The sequence below is a fragment of the Linepithema humile genome, chromosome 2 (assembly GCF_040581485.1).
Source record: "Linepithema humile isolate Giens D197 chromosome 2, Lhum_UNIL_v1.0, whole genome shotgun sequence".
In the NCBI taxonomy this organism is placed as follows: Eukaryota; Metazoa; Arthropoda; class Insecta; order Hymenoptera; family Formicidae; genus Linepithema; species Linepithema humile.
Genome location: NC_090129.1, coordinates 7,048,557 through 7,064,711, shown reverse-complemented (window position 1 = coordinate 7,064,711; position 16,155 = coordinate 7,048,557). Strand labels below are relative to the sequence as shown.

Here is a 16,155-nt window from a genome sequence, read left to right as displayed (position 1 = left end):
CATGACACAGCAACAAAAGGATAAAAGCAATAAATATATATGACAAGTATCTAATTATTATTATATTTACAGGTGGATGATAAAATTGTCATACGTAATGATTGCCCGGTACAAGTGGAATCGATACGTACTACAGTTTAAAAAATATTTTTTAAGAATCTACAATAACTAGCGTACATTGAACTATATTAAACATTCGAGAATTTTATAATTCCAATAAATCTTTTATCTACCTGCTAATGATTCTATAATCTTCTGATCGATCCATCGGCGATAATGCGCTACACGGACATAAACTCCAGGTTTGTTCGCCTTACCGCAATGCTGTCCCCAACTGGTTATGCCATATAAAGTAAAAGCTCCTAAAAGGTGTGAATGTTAACTGTGCCATCATTGGAGATATCAATGTGTTATCCTTTCAAAATATTTCAATCTCGGATTCCCGCGTGAAAAATTTTAAAGGATTAAGTATTACTTTTCAATATAAAGATTTTTTGCGAACTTTGTCACTTTTTCTTTCACGATATCTTTCATTATAATTAAATATTTTAATATTACCATTGTGATAACACGCCAGAGGACCGCCGGAATCGCCGTCACATGTATCGACACCTTCGTCAAGGTAACCGGCACACATCATTCCCTCGCTTATAGCGCCTTCGCCGTAAACATAACTAGCTCGGCATATTGACTGGTCCAGCAGAGGCACCCAGCCGTATCGTAAATCCTTCGATTGCACTGCAAGAGAAACAACGGTTTAATACATTCTACAAGTCAGCTTAGAATAATCTTCTCCGGCATCTTACTTACTTGTCTTTCCCATCTCGATACTGCCGAATCCGCTGATCGTGCAATTGAGTCCGGGCGAATATTCAGTATTCTCGGATGGCAAGCAAATTGGCATGATATCCTTGCCAAGCGGGATACCGTGACCCTTAAGTAGAACCAGAGCGATGTCGTTGTTCATCCTGTGGCCTTTGCGGAATTCGTCGTGTATATAGTAATCCTCGATATTGGCCTCTGCTTCCGTTCCCTCGTCTATCTATAATAATGATGTTAAACGCGCGATAGAAAATATTCTACGCTTAACTAATATACATTTGGAATCATAATTTCTTTACATCTGTGTTATAATCTCCGGCACGAACGAAATAAGTGCCTTTGTTGTAACCTTCCAAACAATGCGCCGCTGTCAACACATGTAAAGGCGATACGATGACTGCGCCGCACCAGTGATTCGATCGGCTATGTCCTCTGACCCGAATGCTGGCCTAAAATTTATTCAACAATCGCGTATCATTTAAGATAATAACTTTATTTTAATCCCAAATTTCACTCTTGCGTTTAATGCAATATTCGATTTAATATTAAATGTAAAATGACAAGATAATTTATTGGTCACTATAAAATATGAAATTTATTTTATGGAAGTAATTCACCTGCCACGGATAGGTGCCCTTTGGCGCTACGGATCCATGCACCACTTTTTGAAATATCAACTCTTCATCGTCGTTAAAATCTTTGGCACGTTTGCCACAATGTGATGGGAGAAGCTCGTCGATATTTTGTTTTGGAAGTTCCGAACTGTTCATCCAGTATGGCTGCTCAATAAAAAGGAAAGTTAAGGATGAAATAAATGAACAAGTTATATAAAATATCGTTTATTTGAAAATTATTATAAATACTGCATTTATATTACAAATTTACAGAAAGTTATCGATATATTTTTAAAGAGGTAAATGTTATATACAATGACGGTATATTTCTCTGATAGATATTTTTAATTTAATATTGATTATCTATTTAAAAAGAATTCTGATAAAAATACAATTTTCAATCTCGAAAATTATATTAAAATAACTGTTGAAAACCTATTTTTATTTACCTTGCCATCATTATTCACATCTCCAGCTGAACAAATGACACCTGCATCCTCGTTATGATCGCAGTTATGCTGACCCCAGTGATTATGTTCGCATCGATATAATTGCGATTCGTTTCCATGACAGAAGACCTATTTTGCAAAAATAAGTTAGATTTATTTCCAGCATTAAACACACAATAAAATATTTAATTAAAGACAACTAAATAATGAAGACATCGTCAAAACACATGTTAAATAAATATAAATATAATAGAAAAAATTTTTAAGTATAAAAGTTAAAGTCTTTTAATAAAAATATTTGAAATAACAAATTTTCGTGTCTGAAATCAACGAAAAGTTGAAAGTAAAATTTATAATAGCAATAACCTCGTCGAGCCATATTAGTCCTTCGCCAGGCCCAAAGTATCCATCTTTCTTGGCGATTGCGATACCACCGTAGCCCAATGATCTACAAATAACCGTTGCTGTGGTATTTGTGAAATCATCATCACACACAGTACCCCACACACCGTGATGACGTACTTCCACCCTGCCTTGCATAGGGCTGCTGCCATTCACCAAGCGCAATTCAAACGGCGCCTAAAATCGATAAAGTCGTATAAACATCTACAAATCTGTTTTCGTCTTTTGCTGAACTTACGTCGCAATGTTCCGGACTTTCGTCAGATTGGTCTGGACAATCAACCACTTCGTCACAAATGAACGGAGTCTGTATGCAAGTTGGACTATTATCGCATTTCCAATAACCTTCCTGACAGGTATTGACCGCGGTCTTACACGCGACACCGACAGCTTCTTCCGGCTGACAGTTATGAACTCCCCATCTAAGAACGAGAATATAAACACAGTTTAATTCAGTTCAATTCTAATAAAACTATCTTCTCTAAAAAGTAATTTATATTGATCCGATTAATCGTCGATATCAATAGAGAAACGATAAAACATTATGATAAATAAGATATAAAAATATGCAAAATCTACCCGTTAAAATCGCATTCTCGTAGTGTCGACTCGTCTCCGCGACACTTCAACTGATCCACCATAAATCTCGTAGGTGGATCGAGATTTCCATAAAATCCTCCCGGTCTAACTTCCAAAGCTCCAAGATCGAAACCGAGCTCTTTGCAAATGACGTCAGCATTGATCATGCCAAAGCCATCGTCGCATACCTGCCCCCAATGTCCTAGAACTGCTCGACAAATTGACTAAATTTAGGAAGTGAAGAGCCACAGAGAGAGAGAATCTATCTGGCTTCTAAAATATTAATTCCATCCTTCCCTTGCGATTTATTTGCGTGAAAAATGCATATAGATTTGTTTGTCATCTATTTCATGTTATTTATATATGTTCTTATAAATATATTCATAAAAGAAGGATTTAACAAATTTCAGGAAAAATTGATTTATGAAAACTGTGTGTAGCACAATATAGAATATGAGATTAAAAAAGTATTGTCAAGTAAAATTTAATTATATTATAATAAAAATTGAAATTATTTTACATATTTGTAATTTGTTATGTATTCTGGGATTAAATATACTCACTTTTGACTTCGATTCTACCTTCGTAGCTATTATTGGCACCAGCCAAACGGATATCGTAATCAAGATTTTCAGTCGTGCAGATGCTCTCGTCGCTGCGATCATTGCAATCGTTTTTGCCGTCGCAGACTTGTGTTTCATTTATGCACTTGTGATTGTCGCAAACATACATGCCGTCGCAGTTTATGCTTCTCTCCCTCAATTCGTAATAATCGAATTGCTTGTCAGACTTAAGTGCGCCAGTCAAGCCGATGTTGCTGCTGCTTAACAAACAGACATTACCATCCGATCTAAAACAGAATGTGTGAATTAGAATTATATATTCTTATAAATATATTAATAACTTTGTACATTTATATTAAATATTTTTTACTAAAATATATTTAAAAACAAACATGTTAATTATATATCTATTATTTTAATATAACACTTTCTCTCATTATTTGCATTTAATGATTAAAAAGAATATTTAGACGAACTTGTGATTAAACGAGCGACAAGTAAAATCAGCTTCTTTGCATCTCAGAGCACATGTTTTCAACGGCGTGTTCAACCATTTTTCCACATCGTAGCCGTCAAGTTTATGCTTCGCGGATTTTGCAAAGAGACTGAGATCCATAATGCAAGTCCTTTCGTCAGCACCATTTGTGCAATCCTAAATCGCATTATATAAAACGATGTAATAATTGTGTCATCAATTTTCATACGAAAATACGTAATTACAGCAATTTGAGAAAGATTTTTTCCAATTTTAATAAAACCTTTTTAGTTAAAATCAATTTTTAAATCCACACACAACAGGCATTTGCTAAATTATCTTTTTCTACATACTCTTTCAAGAAATAAAAGAAACATGAATGGTGCTATTTTTGCTATGCACACATTGAATAAATATTTTTGTATAAAATCGCATGTATCTCACCTCTTCTCCATCGCAAACCCATGGAGATGGAATACATTCTCCAGGTATACATTCGAAATGTTTAGGTTTGCATTGACCAGACAGCAAAGAGCGTTTTGGATCTAAAAAAATAATTTTTTTTTATTTTTATACTATATTTTATACTATATCCACATACCACTACTTGTTTACATTTTTTAGCAGTTTGCTATCATACTGCTACAATTTTTTTTTTTTTTTTTTTTTTCCCCCAAAAAGCTACTATTTTTTTTATTTCAACTGAAAAAAACTTAATAATCAATATTTTAAATACCGATATGTCCACAAGCAGGAATGTCGCAATATTCACGTTTTCCAGATCCTGTAAAGCACCATGGTCTCGATTCTTTTCCCGGATTAGGATTTCTGCAGTAGTTATGCATTTTCAATTTCTCTTGAATTTCTTTGTTAATAACCTATGATAGTAAAAATTAGATTGCTCTTTAATTCAATAAACTACATACATATTTTTAATTTATAACATCAAACCTACATTCACGCGTAATTGATGTGCGATTCTGTCATCGGCCCACGGGAGACATTCATTTCCTGATACTGTTACATTGGCTTTACCGCTGTATTGATTTCCTTTCCCGTAAACACAACCTAAACAAACATATAAATAAGATGAGAATTGTCTTCCTGCATCCAATATATTTGCTGCTATTTATTATGAAACATTATATCATTTTATATTACAAATTTCAATTTTTATAATTAAATTTAAAAAATCAATAGACATTAATATGGTCACGATTCTGGTATAATCAAAGGAAAATATTTTATATATAAAACGATTAATTTCTTCCAATTTACAATATAAACACATGTTACAATATAAACATTTTAATTGTACGATAATATTTTTTTAATAATACCGATGTCATCATAAGGTCTCTCGCAAATAAAGAAATGTCCTTTCGAGTCAGTTGCGCAGTCTTCAGTATCCCAGAAGAAATAATCTGTATTACATATCGTGTCAGGTCGTTCGTGGCATGGAAATTTCCGTTTCATTACGATACAATGAGGACGAGAGCCTACCCACGGCAATGGTTTCATATCATTCTTCCATCCAGGCCACCACTTTGTAAATCTAATAAAAAACATTTAACACAAAATTTAACGTCACAAAGAAGTGGCTTTTAAATTAATTAACTTTTTACAAGCACAAATAAATTCTGTACCCAAAAAAGTTGTAAGTAAAATATGAAAAACGCAAGTTAAGAAAATTATTATTTGCAATATTGAAATTCAGGAAATATCTAATAAAGTGAAATTAAATTCTTAACATATTTTACTTGAATTTTGCTCGGGTGGAATCATCCCAGAGCCACAAGGTGTGATTCATGGTGGTGAAACCAAAGCCGGAAGTCATGATGGAGCTAACTTCCGGATGCGATTGCAATAGCCACTCCGACACAAAGTTGTTTTCCGCCTGGCTAGTGATGTCAACGACCCGTGCATTCCTTCGTGTGCAGTACTCCAATGCTTCCCCATGATTGAGTCCGCTATCGGGACCAGCTAAGTGGTAACATTGTCCATCATGCGATATTTCATCCTTGCGACAATGTGCTATACGATTGGGAGCGCATCGCACACCGATTGCATCTCTATCCACGCGACACTCTTGATTATGCGTGAATCTAAATTATCATACAACATCTTATTATTAACATAAAAATTTTATTACAATTTTGCGGAAAAAATTGCAGACAAAAGATAGTCATAAACTTAAAAAATAAAAAATAAGAAAACATAATCATAAATACTTTGCTATTGTTATTTAGATTTTTATTATTTGATCATCTTTGTTCAATGAAAGAAATGCTCTTAAATTTTTGACAGTGCGCATCTTACTTGCACGATTGGAATCTAGTCTCGTTGCCGAAGCATGTTACACTGTTTGCAGCGATCCAAGTTGGCACTCCATCGCGATTGTTGTTTCTACCTTGCCAAGCCATTTCAGCGCCTCTGCAATGAACAAAAAAATTCGTAAAGTATATCATATCCTGCTTTCTCAGTTTTATTACTTTATTGCAATCCAAGATGCGTGATAAAATGAAATTTATAATGGACAAGTGTATCGAAATGGAAAATATTCTTTGAAACAAATTCTTTTACACATAATATCAAATAAGGCAAGCAATCTATTGATAACAATTAAAATGATCAGAAAAGACGCAATATATCAAGGTAAGAAAATCATGTATAAAAACATGGTAAATTAATGTCATTAAATAAATACGTATGTGTATAACTATACATTAGAATTTGCATATAAATTTATTTTTTTTAAATTTAAATCAACTTTTAAAATGCAATAATTTTTTATTTAACATACCTAATATAACCGAGTTGTCTACATAAAATATGAGCTTCCTTTAGTGTCCAACTGTTTCTAGAATCGCATACTATGCCCCAACCAGGCATTGTACCTTGCACCTCAACATAACCATCATTAGCGGCAGAACCACCTCTCAAGCGAATTGTCTATTAATATAAATAAAATGATAGAATAGTATTTCATTATGATTAATATTAAATTTTGTCTCTTCATTTCGCGATCCTCTTACCTGGCCGGATAGAGGTGTAAATCGATCGGACTTTCTTAAACCATTTAGTGATTGCACCGGATGCACATAATAAACTGGGAACGGAGGTTCCTCTATAAAAAAGTAAAACAAATTGTTTATTTATTTTAATTGTTATTTTTTTAAAAAACACTAGAAAATATACATATGTATTTTCTACATATCAATACTTCCACAAAATTAAAATTACACAAAAACTTGATTGAATAATTATCAAAAGAATTTATTTTTAAAAATAATCAAAATGTGATTTTTGCGGCAAAATAACGATAATATTCTATTAAATCCATCATAAAAGCTTCGTCTATAAAAGAAAATATTTTCATGTTACGGCATGCATTGCACAATGCTTTGCGGCGAGACAATACACAAGAAATCAATTGTGAAAAAAGCCATTTAAAAAAGCGATTAAAGCGTATCTTACCAAATTATTTTCCACGAGCATTTGTTGCATAAATGAAAAAAAAAATATATATATAGCTATTAAATTAAATCCTCAATTTACCTTCCTTAAACGGTGCCTCTTCAATGTTAAAAAGTTCAACGTCGACATTTTTCGGACCGATTCTCATAATAACCGATGGAGTTGTCGTAGTCACAGTCTTATTTTCAAAAACCAACCTGGGCTTCCACGTATTTTTATCATCCAACACATCTACATCATAATCATTTATCTCGGGTTCGATATCTCGAGATTCCGAATTTGTTTCACTTATTTCCTCGTCAGAAAAATTATGCGACTCCTTTGGGCTCGTAGTGTCCATAAACTCTCTTTCTTTTCTTGCCACTTCAGGTAATTTATTTAGAAACACTCCTGTTGTTATTGTCACCGGAGTTGTCGTTATGATGAGTGGTTGATAATCAGTGCCTATTAATGAAGAAGAAACATTTGCTCGGCCAACCAAATGTTTGGATGCAAATTACCAAATCCAAGTATTCGAGTGTAGCATACTAGTATTGCTAGCGGCGAAATTACAATAGTTTGAACGATCAATAGAATGATAATACAAGCTTCTAGTAAACAACTGACATGTAATAGCCGCCAGTGCTCATTATATTAATAATAGATAACTACCTGCTTCTATTCAGATAACTGAAGTTTCGACAAACATTACGCAATGTCAAGAAAATTTCAAATCAAGCTTAATAACAAATTAAAACTAATTGATTGCTAAACTAGTAACCCTATATAAATAATTAAAGAGAGCAAAAAATAAAAATTAAAACATAAATAAAATAAAAATTAAGACATACTATTAAGAATATTATTCCAGTTGCGGGATTTCTGAGCATCATACGGTTGATGGATCTTCGAATGTCCTTGATTATTCTCAATTTCTTTCGTAATGAAATGGCCTTTTATACCATTTACATTGACATATATTCCATCTGGATATTGGTTTACTTTCGGATATTGAGTCGTATTCTTAGTTTCTGCGACAAATTACATAATCTCTTATTATAAAACACTATGAAAAAAATGTACCAATCATTTGAGTAATAATTTACATATTATTGCAAATAATTAATGGATATAATTTAAAATATATTTACTGGAATTAAGAAACTAAAGACTATAAATTTGCCTACGAACCTAAATCTACTTGACCCCTCGAGTTTAGAAAGACATTAGTCCTTGACGCCCACTGTGCTATTTTTGTATCTGCCTCTCTATCAGTCGTTTCTTGATAAATATTACTTTCGGAATGCCATCGATGCAGTTTATCGTCCGAATCGATTGTATCTACGAAACATTAAGCTTTCACTCATGTTAAGTAATTTGATAAATTTTATCTCGGAATTGAAAAATACAAAGACATTCATGTTTTGTATTCAAAATTAATTTATATTAATTTATTTAATGTTGATTTGTAACGTGTATGAATATTTTTCTTATTATGTGTGTTTGAATTACATATTCTAATTAGAGTATATTTATATTTACTATTCTTAATATATTTTGAGTTTTCCACCATTAAATTTGTGAAATACAACATGCAACATAATTTCCATATATGTATATGATTAAATTGCACGCAAGCATTAAAAAGCACCATTATTCACGTGCATGCATCGTGTATTATTTGTTAAATATTATCATATTGTGCTGTACAATAAGCTTTGTGCATAACTTATCGCAAAGTTAAGTCATGCGGTGTGTAAATAGCTGCCAAAAAATTTTGTAAGCACTTTAATTACTATAAATTTTATTATTAATATATATTTTTTATTATAATAAATTCTTTTAATCTTATTAATAATAAATAAATAATGTTTATGTAATCATCACAATAACGAAAAAATATCTTTATATATAATATATAATTCTAAAATATATAAAAATATATAATTCTATAATATATAAAAATATATAAAAATTTATCAGTAATTTATAAAATAATAAGCAAATTATTCTGATATTAATTTGTATTTACCTTCATCCCATTTCGTCTGTGTTGGTCGTCGATCTTGCGGATCATATCGTGTACTCGGCTTGAAACCAGATCTGTCCGGATGATTCCAAGCAGTATTTTCTTGTCCTATCCAAGGTGGAGGTGGTCTATGTTGTGGCGATCCATCTTTGGTCTCATTCCAATCCCCAAATTTATTATCACTATTTAGGAAAACATTTCCAGTGGGTGGAGCAGTACGATTGAAGCTGGGATGAAATCCAGGATTCATCCTACCATAATCTTGTCTATTCGGCGTGAAATCATAACCGGTATTTGCTGGCAGATTTCTGTCGACGCCAAACTTTGTTTTATTCTGTCTATCGGGAAACTGAACGTTATCTTTTTTATCGTATCTTCCGGGAGGGAAATGTGGTTGCAATTGCTTCTGTTCTGTTTCGTCCACCGTAGTGTCGTCGAAATGCGGGCGAATATTATGAGGATAATTGTAATCGGGACGCCATTGAGAACCGTCACCCGTCGGATTGTGTCCCTCGTGGTATTGTTGATCGTATCCTCGATCACTCGTACGGCTACCTGAGTCCCAATTAGGATTTGCTGAGGGTGCGGATCCGTAATCGTAAGGATACTGATGATAAGTACCGGGAGGATGATAGGAACCGGGAGGGTGATGATAACCGGGAGGATGATGATAACCGGGAGGATGATAGTAACCGGGAGGATGATAGTAACCGGGAGGATGATGGTAACCGGGAGGATGATGGTAACCAGGAGGATGATATCCGTGATGGTGATCTTGACTTTTATGTTCATACGGCCATGATTTTCCTGGATAATCGGGATGACCTCCGTGTGGATCTTGAACAGTCCCTTGACTTTCTGTCCATTGCCTATCTGGACTTTGATCATATTTGCTATCGGAAGGACGACCCACATTTCCACTGCTTGGTTGCCAAGTGTACGGTCCATGATCTTTGTATCGGCTTTCTCCGTGATAAGCATGCCCAGGACGATCATAAGACGGCCTCGCAGTTGTCCATGTTGGTGTCCAGTGTGGACTCGAGGTCGTCGTGAATGGTCTCCATGTTGGCCTATGTGTTGTCGCACTGTATCCCGGCCAAGAGACGTGACCACCAGTTGTGTGATTATATCGACCCGAGTTTGACCATGGTGCGGTACGTCCAGTAGATGGTGACCACGTCTTACTCCCCGTTCCATGCGCTCTATCATCGGATTTATCTGCAATAAAACAATTATTGCAATTATCTTCAGAATATTCCAGAAATTACCAGTTTCAATAATAGCTTGCTAAAAAAAATTTATAAAAATACTTTTTTAACTTTTTTAACTTAATCTAATTGTGATTATTTACAAATTGTGTTAAGATACATCCGTACAGTATTTTCGAACGCGTTATATATTTTATTTTTATTGAAAAGGGTACTACTGTGAATTGTTTCGAAAAAAACAGTGTGTTCATTAACAATTTGCGTTATTACTGAATACAATTACCTGTTTTACAACTGGGCACATTGTAAGGCCAATCGCAAACCGTCGTAAGAGGATTGAAGGCTGTTCCAGGACCACAATCCATCACAAAAGTACCACCGTTTGTACATTGAAGAAATTTTTTACACGTTTCCGGATGAGGCAATAATCCAGTGAAATCCGTAGGACAACTAATCTTCTTTATTTCGGTGTATCTCGATTTGTCATGTTCAAAATCCGCAAATGGAGGCGTAAACGGTACTTTGTCATCTTCATGAGATTTAAAAGTATCTGTAATAAAATAGAATTATGTACATGTGTTCATTATTTTAATAAATTATTTTTTCAAGAAATTATTGTTACCTTCGCAGCCCTTTACATTATATGGCCAATCGCACACACCATTAGCTGTATTGAAAACTGTTCCAGGACCGCAATTCATAATGTAGGTTGCACCGTGCGCACATTGCAAAAATTTTGTGCAATCTCCATGATGTGGCAACAAACCCGTCAAATAAGGCGGACATTTTGGTTCCTGTCAATTATTAGACAATTAATAAAACCAAATATATTTATATCAAGATAAAAAATATCGAAAAAGATATGAGCACTATTTGAGCCATATAGAATATTATATAAAAGATTCGAAAAGTAATATTAATTTTGATTTATAATAATAATATAATAATGTATTATAAAGAAATACGTACTTGCAACTTCTCCGACTTTCGATCAACTTGAGATTCAGAGTTTAATGGCTCCCTAAAATCGATGAATTCACTCTCGTAGCATTTCACTTTGTGCGGAAAATCGCACTCTAAAGTATCAGGATTAAAATGAGTGCCTGGAGAACACGGTTGGACAAGCGCGCGGCCTTTCCAGCAATTGACGAAAAACTTGCAATCAGGCGGATAAACAAATTGCCCGGTGGAATTGTGATCCGGACATTGAACACCGAGTCGAGAATCGTATCGAGCCACTTTCTGCTGCGGTTTTCGTGAAAAAAGTATTTTTTCCTTTCGTGGTTTCTGCATAAAAGAATAAATCCGATAAATGCAAAAACTGAATATACATGGATGGCATTTTCACTCATAAAAAAATTCGACTAAATGTTTTTAAAAAAATATTACCGTGCTATCAGTGGCTATGCCTTCATACAAATTCTCGTTCTCAAATTCCACATACGTATCTTTCGCACCGTCACTTCTCGGCGGTTGCTTATACGCAAAATCAATTTCGTTTTGAGGCCGATTTCCGTATTTTGAATCATCCTTGAAGTGCCCGTATTTTTTATCGGATTCTCCATGTCCAAAAGATTTCACATTTTCTTTTTGTTGATCCGATTTATCAAAGTTACGTTTCTGCTCAGAAATTTGTTCAGACACTTGCTCGGGAACTTGCTCAGGAATATTATCCTGAATGTCAACCTGCTTTCTTTGTTCGATTTCGCTGTCAGGAGCCTTCCACCAAGGACTCCAACTCTTTGTACTAGGTTTGGGCGAAATATTATCCCGTGATTGCCATTTTGGAGAACGAGATTCTATCTGAATGCGTGATTTGTTCTCTTTATCAAACGAATGCCAAGGAAGCACCGATTCACGACGCTCCGGTGGTTTCGTAGTTGTCAAGCTTGGATCATAGATCTGTGATAATTAAAATGCGATAATTAAAATAGAAAAAATTATGTCTTAATTTTTATATCAAAATTGATAGTGAAATCAAAATTCATGTAGAATTCATTACATTTGCATATTTGTTTTATATATGTATAAGCAATACATATTTGCGACTAATAAATTTTTTTTGCACTTGGCGCAATCAATGACAAATACAAATAAATAAATAAAATCTTAATGATTCATGAGTAATTAAATGTAATTAAATTAAATCACATGTGATTTAAATTGTCACGCCTATATTTTCAACATTATCTTTATCGTCCCAAAACATACAAAGACCAAGTCGTTTATTTTAGATTACATTATGTACTTTATGTAAGAAAAAAATAGTTAATTTAAAATTTCTGATAAAATCTAGCAGTCTAATTAATAATTTAAAATTAATAGGAGCGTAAAGAGCCACAATGCTAGTTCTTCGTGCAAAGTTTAAAATATATTCGTTAAATTGTTTACAAAAAATCAAACGTTTCGACCTGCCATCAGGCCTTCTTCAGTGTACATTAATAATAATACAAATAAAGTGACCACTAAGATCTTGACTTGCAAAATGTAAAGACCATTGTTTTCTATTTTTCCACCTTGTCCTCTCTACGTGGACTGGCGCTTCAACATGAATTTTTTTCAATAATAACTTATTTTCTACCGAACTACAATCGGATGAAAGGATGATATTAACGTCTTCCACATCTTTCACATTATGTTGAAATTTGCGAGCGAATTTTCCGTTTTATTTGTATTATTATTAATGTACACTGAAGAAGGCCTGATGGCAGGTCAAAACGTTTGATTTTTTGTAAACAATTTAACAAATATATTTTAAACTTCGCACGAAGAACTAGCATTGTGGCTCTTTACGCTCCTATTAATTTTAAATAATTTTTGTAATCAGTTGAGCCTTATATTTTATTAATTTTAATTAATAATTATTTTAGATAATTATAGATATTTAAACTATATTGTTTAAAAACACATAATTGTAATAAAATTATTGAGTAAATATGCATGTTACACCTCATCGATTTATTCACCACTTAGATATGTTGTAGGGGAGGTTGAGGTTGCAGATAATTACTCGAAACAACCTCTTACGACATATCTAAGTGACGAAAAAAATGATAGTGTGACCTAATATGCATATTTATATTAATTGTATAATGCATATAAGAGTACTACAGCGCGTGTGAGAAATACGATGTTTTATATCATAGAAAAATAAATGTGAATTCAGAAAAATATAAAAATATATTAGACAAATATATCAATATTATTGCACCATGATATGAAATAAGTTCAAGTTAAGAAAGAATATGTTAACGACACGTGATCAACAATCTTCATTCAATAAATTACGCATTTCTGCAGCCTAATTGGTTGTGACACACTTGGTTGTGAATTTACATTACGTTTCAAACATATGTCGTTATGTAACGCACGATAAATACCACGCAAATAAGAATATAATGAAGTGTAATGTTTTTAACTCATCAGTATCTTATATTATTGCATCGATAAAGAAATCGAGTATCTTTTAGTGTTTCAAAATCAAAAGTTATCAGTTCAAGGGTGATTATTTGCAATTTATCTTGATAATAAAGCTAAAAATTTTACACTAAATTTGCACTACAAATTCCATAAATATTATTAATTAATAGCAGCGTAAATAAACGTCATAAGCAATGAAACATTGACATTTTTCACGACACAAATTTTACTTCCTCCAATTTATTCTCAATCTAATTTATATTCAAGCAAATTTCAACCGAGACTCGTACACTAGACAGCTAACAATTATATCTTATGTGAAGCCATTGATTCTATCGCCAAACGACGTAGGCAAATCGAGCACATACTATGCTGTATTTTAATGTAACAATATTTCTAAAACTGATAAATCGAAAAGATTGCGCGAACAACAATTATATTTCTTAATGTTTTCCACTTAACACATTAAAAAAAAACTTCGTCATTTTATCGTACTTGCACGTATGACACATAGAAGATTCTCGACACTCTCCAAATAATTTTTCATCTACTTAATATATGATCACAATTTTCTCTTTGGATTACGCGTTTCGCATCTCACAGGCCTTATATCAATTAGCGATCTAGTATATTATATTGAAATCAGTGTGTTGAAAATAATTATCGTTAAATCGCTACATGTACCACTCAAAATCATTCGTAAGCAAATAACCCCACCACGTACCGCGGAAGAAAAAACGGCAATATAGATGAGGTAGAGCGCGACGCAGAGGAAACGATTAAAACACATCGTCATTTTCGATGCTTCCACAATATACCGAGCATCGTACTGTACTGATTCTCGGTTCCACATGAAATCGTGGCATCGTATCCAACGGTCAACCAGCGCCGCATTTCATAGAAGTGTATATCAACAGACCGAAGCAGATAGAGAGACAACAAGTACTTCGGTTCAGGGAAATCAGAGGGTTATCTGCCGAAGAGGTCGAGGTTCGTCTTATGTGGTACGCCGAACGTGCAGCAGCGAGGGAAAATGGGAGAACACAGATAACACAGCGGAGAGAGAAGGAGAGAATTCTCGGCTTAATAAGCTCGCGCACACACGCATAAAGCGAAAAAAAAGCGCCTGTATGCGTGCGAGTTGACGCAATGAACAAGCGACTGCAAACAGACCTATTTGCCAATTGACAATGCACGAGCAAACTTTTATTCGTTAATGATTATCGCAAGGCGGCTTTATAAAAGGACCGACACAAGGAACGCAGACACAAACAACACGGGATGACAAATGGATGGAATTGTTGTTTCATACAGAGTATTTTATTGAACACCTTCGGAACTTTGTCACGGAGGGGAGAAGACAGTTACAACACATCGGCGATCTTAGCGTCGCGATTTTCGCGAGAGCTGGAAGCCGCAGCTGACAGATCCGCGTCGGTGGGTGCAGGTGGAAGTGGCCGGGTCGAAAACGTAAGTGGGCTCGCAAGTCTCCAGCTTGCACCGGCCTTCGCTACACATCACGTACTTTTTGCAGTCATCCGGATACGCTGATACCGTGTAAGACTTGCCGTCCTGTGCAAAAATAGTACATAAGTAATGGTCTGTAAAATGATAATGCGTAACGTAAAAAAACTAATTTTGCATTAAATTTATTCGATTTTACTGTATTTAATTAATTTTAAGCGGAATGTTTTGAATGATTACTTGGTTCATTATGTTATTCACTATTTTATTAATTTTCTTTACTAATTTATTTTATTAATTTTATTTTACTCATTTAATATTAACCTATTTTTTAAGCAAAACACATTCAGGCGTATGATACATTTTTAAACATTATGTCGCTCTGACATGTAGGTTTTTATACGCGTTTATGGCAGAATTGAGCGACGGATCTTTCCGATGGCAATCTAGTAAGTCAATGGAACTCAAGATTAGTTTAACTGATTCTTTGCCATTTCCTTGAACTTAGAATTAGAATCAGGCAAAGCATCAATTAATCTGTTATTAAAGTGAAAATTGACCGGTTAGTGAAACTGATTTTTTATATTTTTTATGTTAATAAATCAAATCCTAAAATCAAAAGCCGCGAGTAAAGCAAAACTAAATACATTATAAATTTAATTGTGTGATCTTTC

At 33.8% G+C, this 16,155-nt stretch overlaps 1 protein-coding gene across 2 annotated transcripts; it reads right to left on the bottom strand.

The window, feature by feature from the left end:
• Window positions 1-47: 47 nt before the first annotated feature.
• teq (Tequila) lies at window positions 48-15,404 on the bottom strand. Of its 2 annotated transcripts, XM_012378227.2 has the most exons (28): window positions 14,742-15,404; window positions 11,987-12,499; window positions 11,567-11,884; window positions 11,220-11,391; window positions 10,881-11,147; window positions 9,393-10,607; window positions 8,552-8,701; window positions 8,212-8,391; window positions 7,463-7,825; window positions 6,940-7,031; window positions 6,708-6,856; window positions 6,224-6,337; window positions 5,665-6,009; window positions 5,245-5,459; window positions 4,860-4,972; window positions 4,641-4,782; window positions 4,349-4,449; window positions 3,906-4,081; window positions 3,430-3,716; window positions 2,867-3,074; window positions 2,526-2,709; window positions 2,252-2,464; window positions 1,886-2,014; window positions 1,440-1,601; window positions 1,122-1,271; window positions 811-1,042; window positions 559-738; window positions 48-362 (listed from the first exon to the last, which is right to left on the bottom strand). In XM_012378227.2, the coding sequence occupies exons 1-28, from the start codon at window positions 14,868-14,870 to the stop codon at window positions 226-228; spliced, it is 6,636 nt and encodes a 2,211-aa protein (XP_012233650.2). In that variant the 5' UTR covers window positions 14,871-15,404; the 3' UTR covers window positions 48-225. The 2 variants fall into 2 exon arrangements, with proteins under 2 accessions (XP_012233650.2, XP_012233651.2); XM_012378228.2 differs by lacking the exons at window positions 7,463-7,825; window positions 8,212-8,391; window positions 8,552-8,701.
• Window positions 15,405-16,155: the final 751 nt, after the last annotated feature.

Excerpts from the sequence above, each read along its gene's own strand:
- teq (XM_012378227.2), bottom strand. The coding sequence starts at position 14,870 with ATGTGGAACCGAGAATCAGTACAGTACGATGCTCGGTATATTGTGGAA. Across the intron at positions 8,392-8,551 it reads GAGGGGTCAAGTAGATTTAG|AAACTAAGAATACGACTCAA; the intron begins GTTCGTAGGCAA and ends AATTTGTCGCAG. Across the intron at positions 3,717-3,905 it reads TGTCGCTCGTTTAATCACAA|ATCGGATGGTAATGTCTGTT; the intron begins GTTCGTCTAAAT and ends ATTCTGTTTTAG.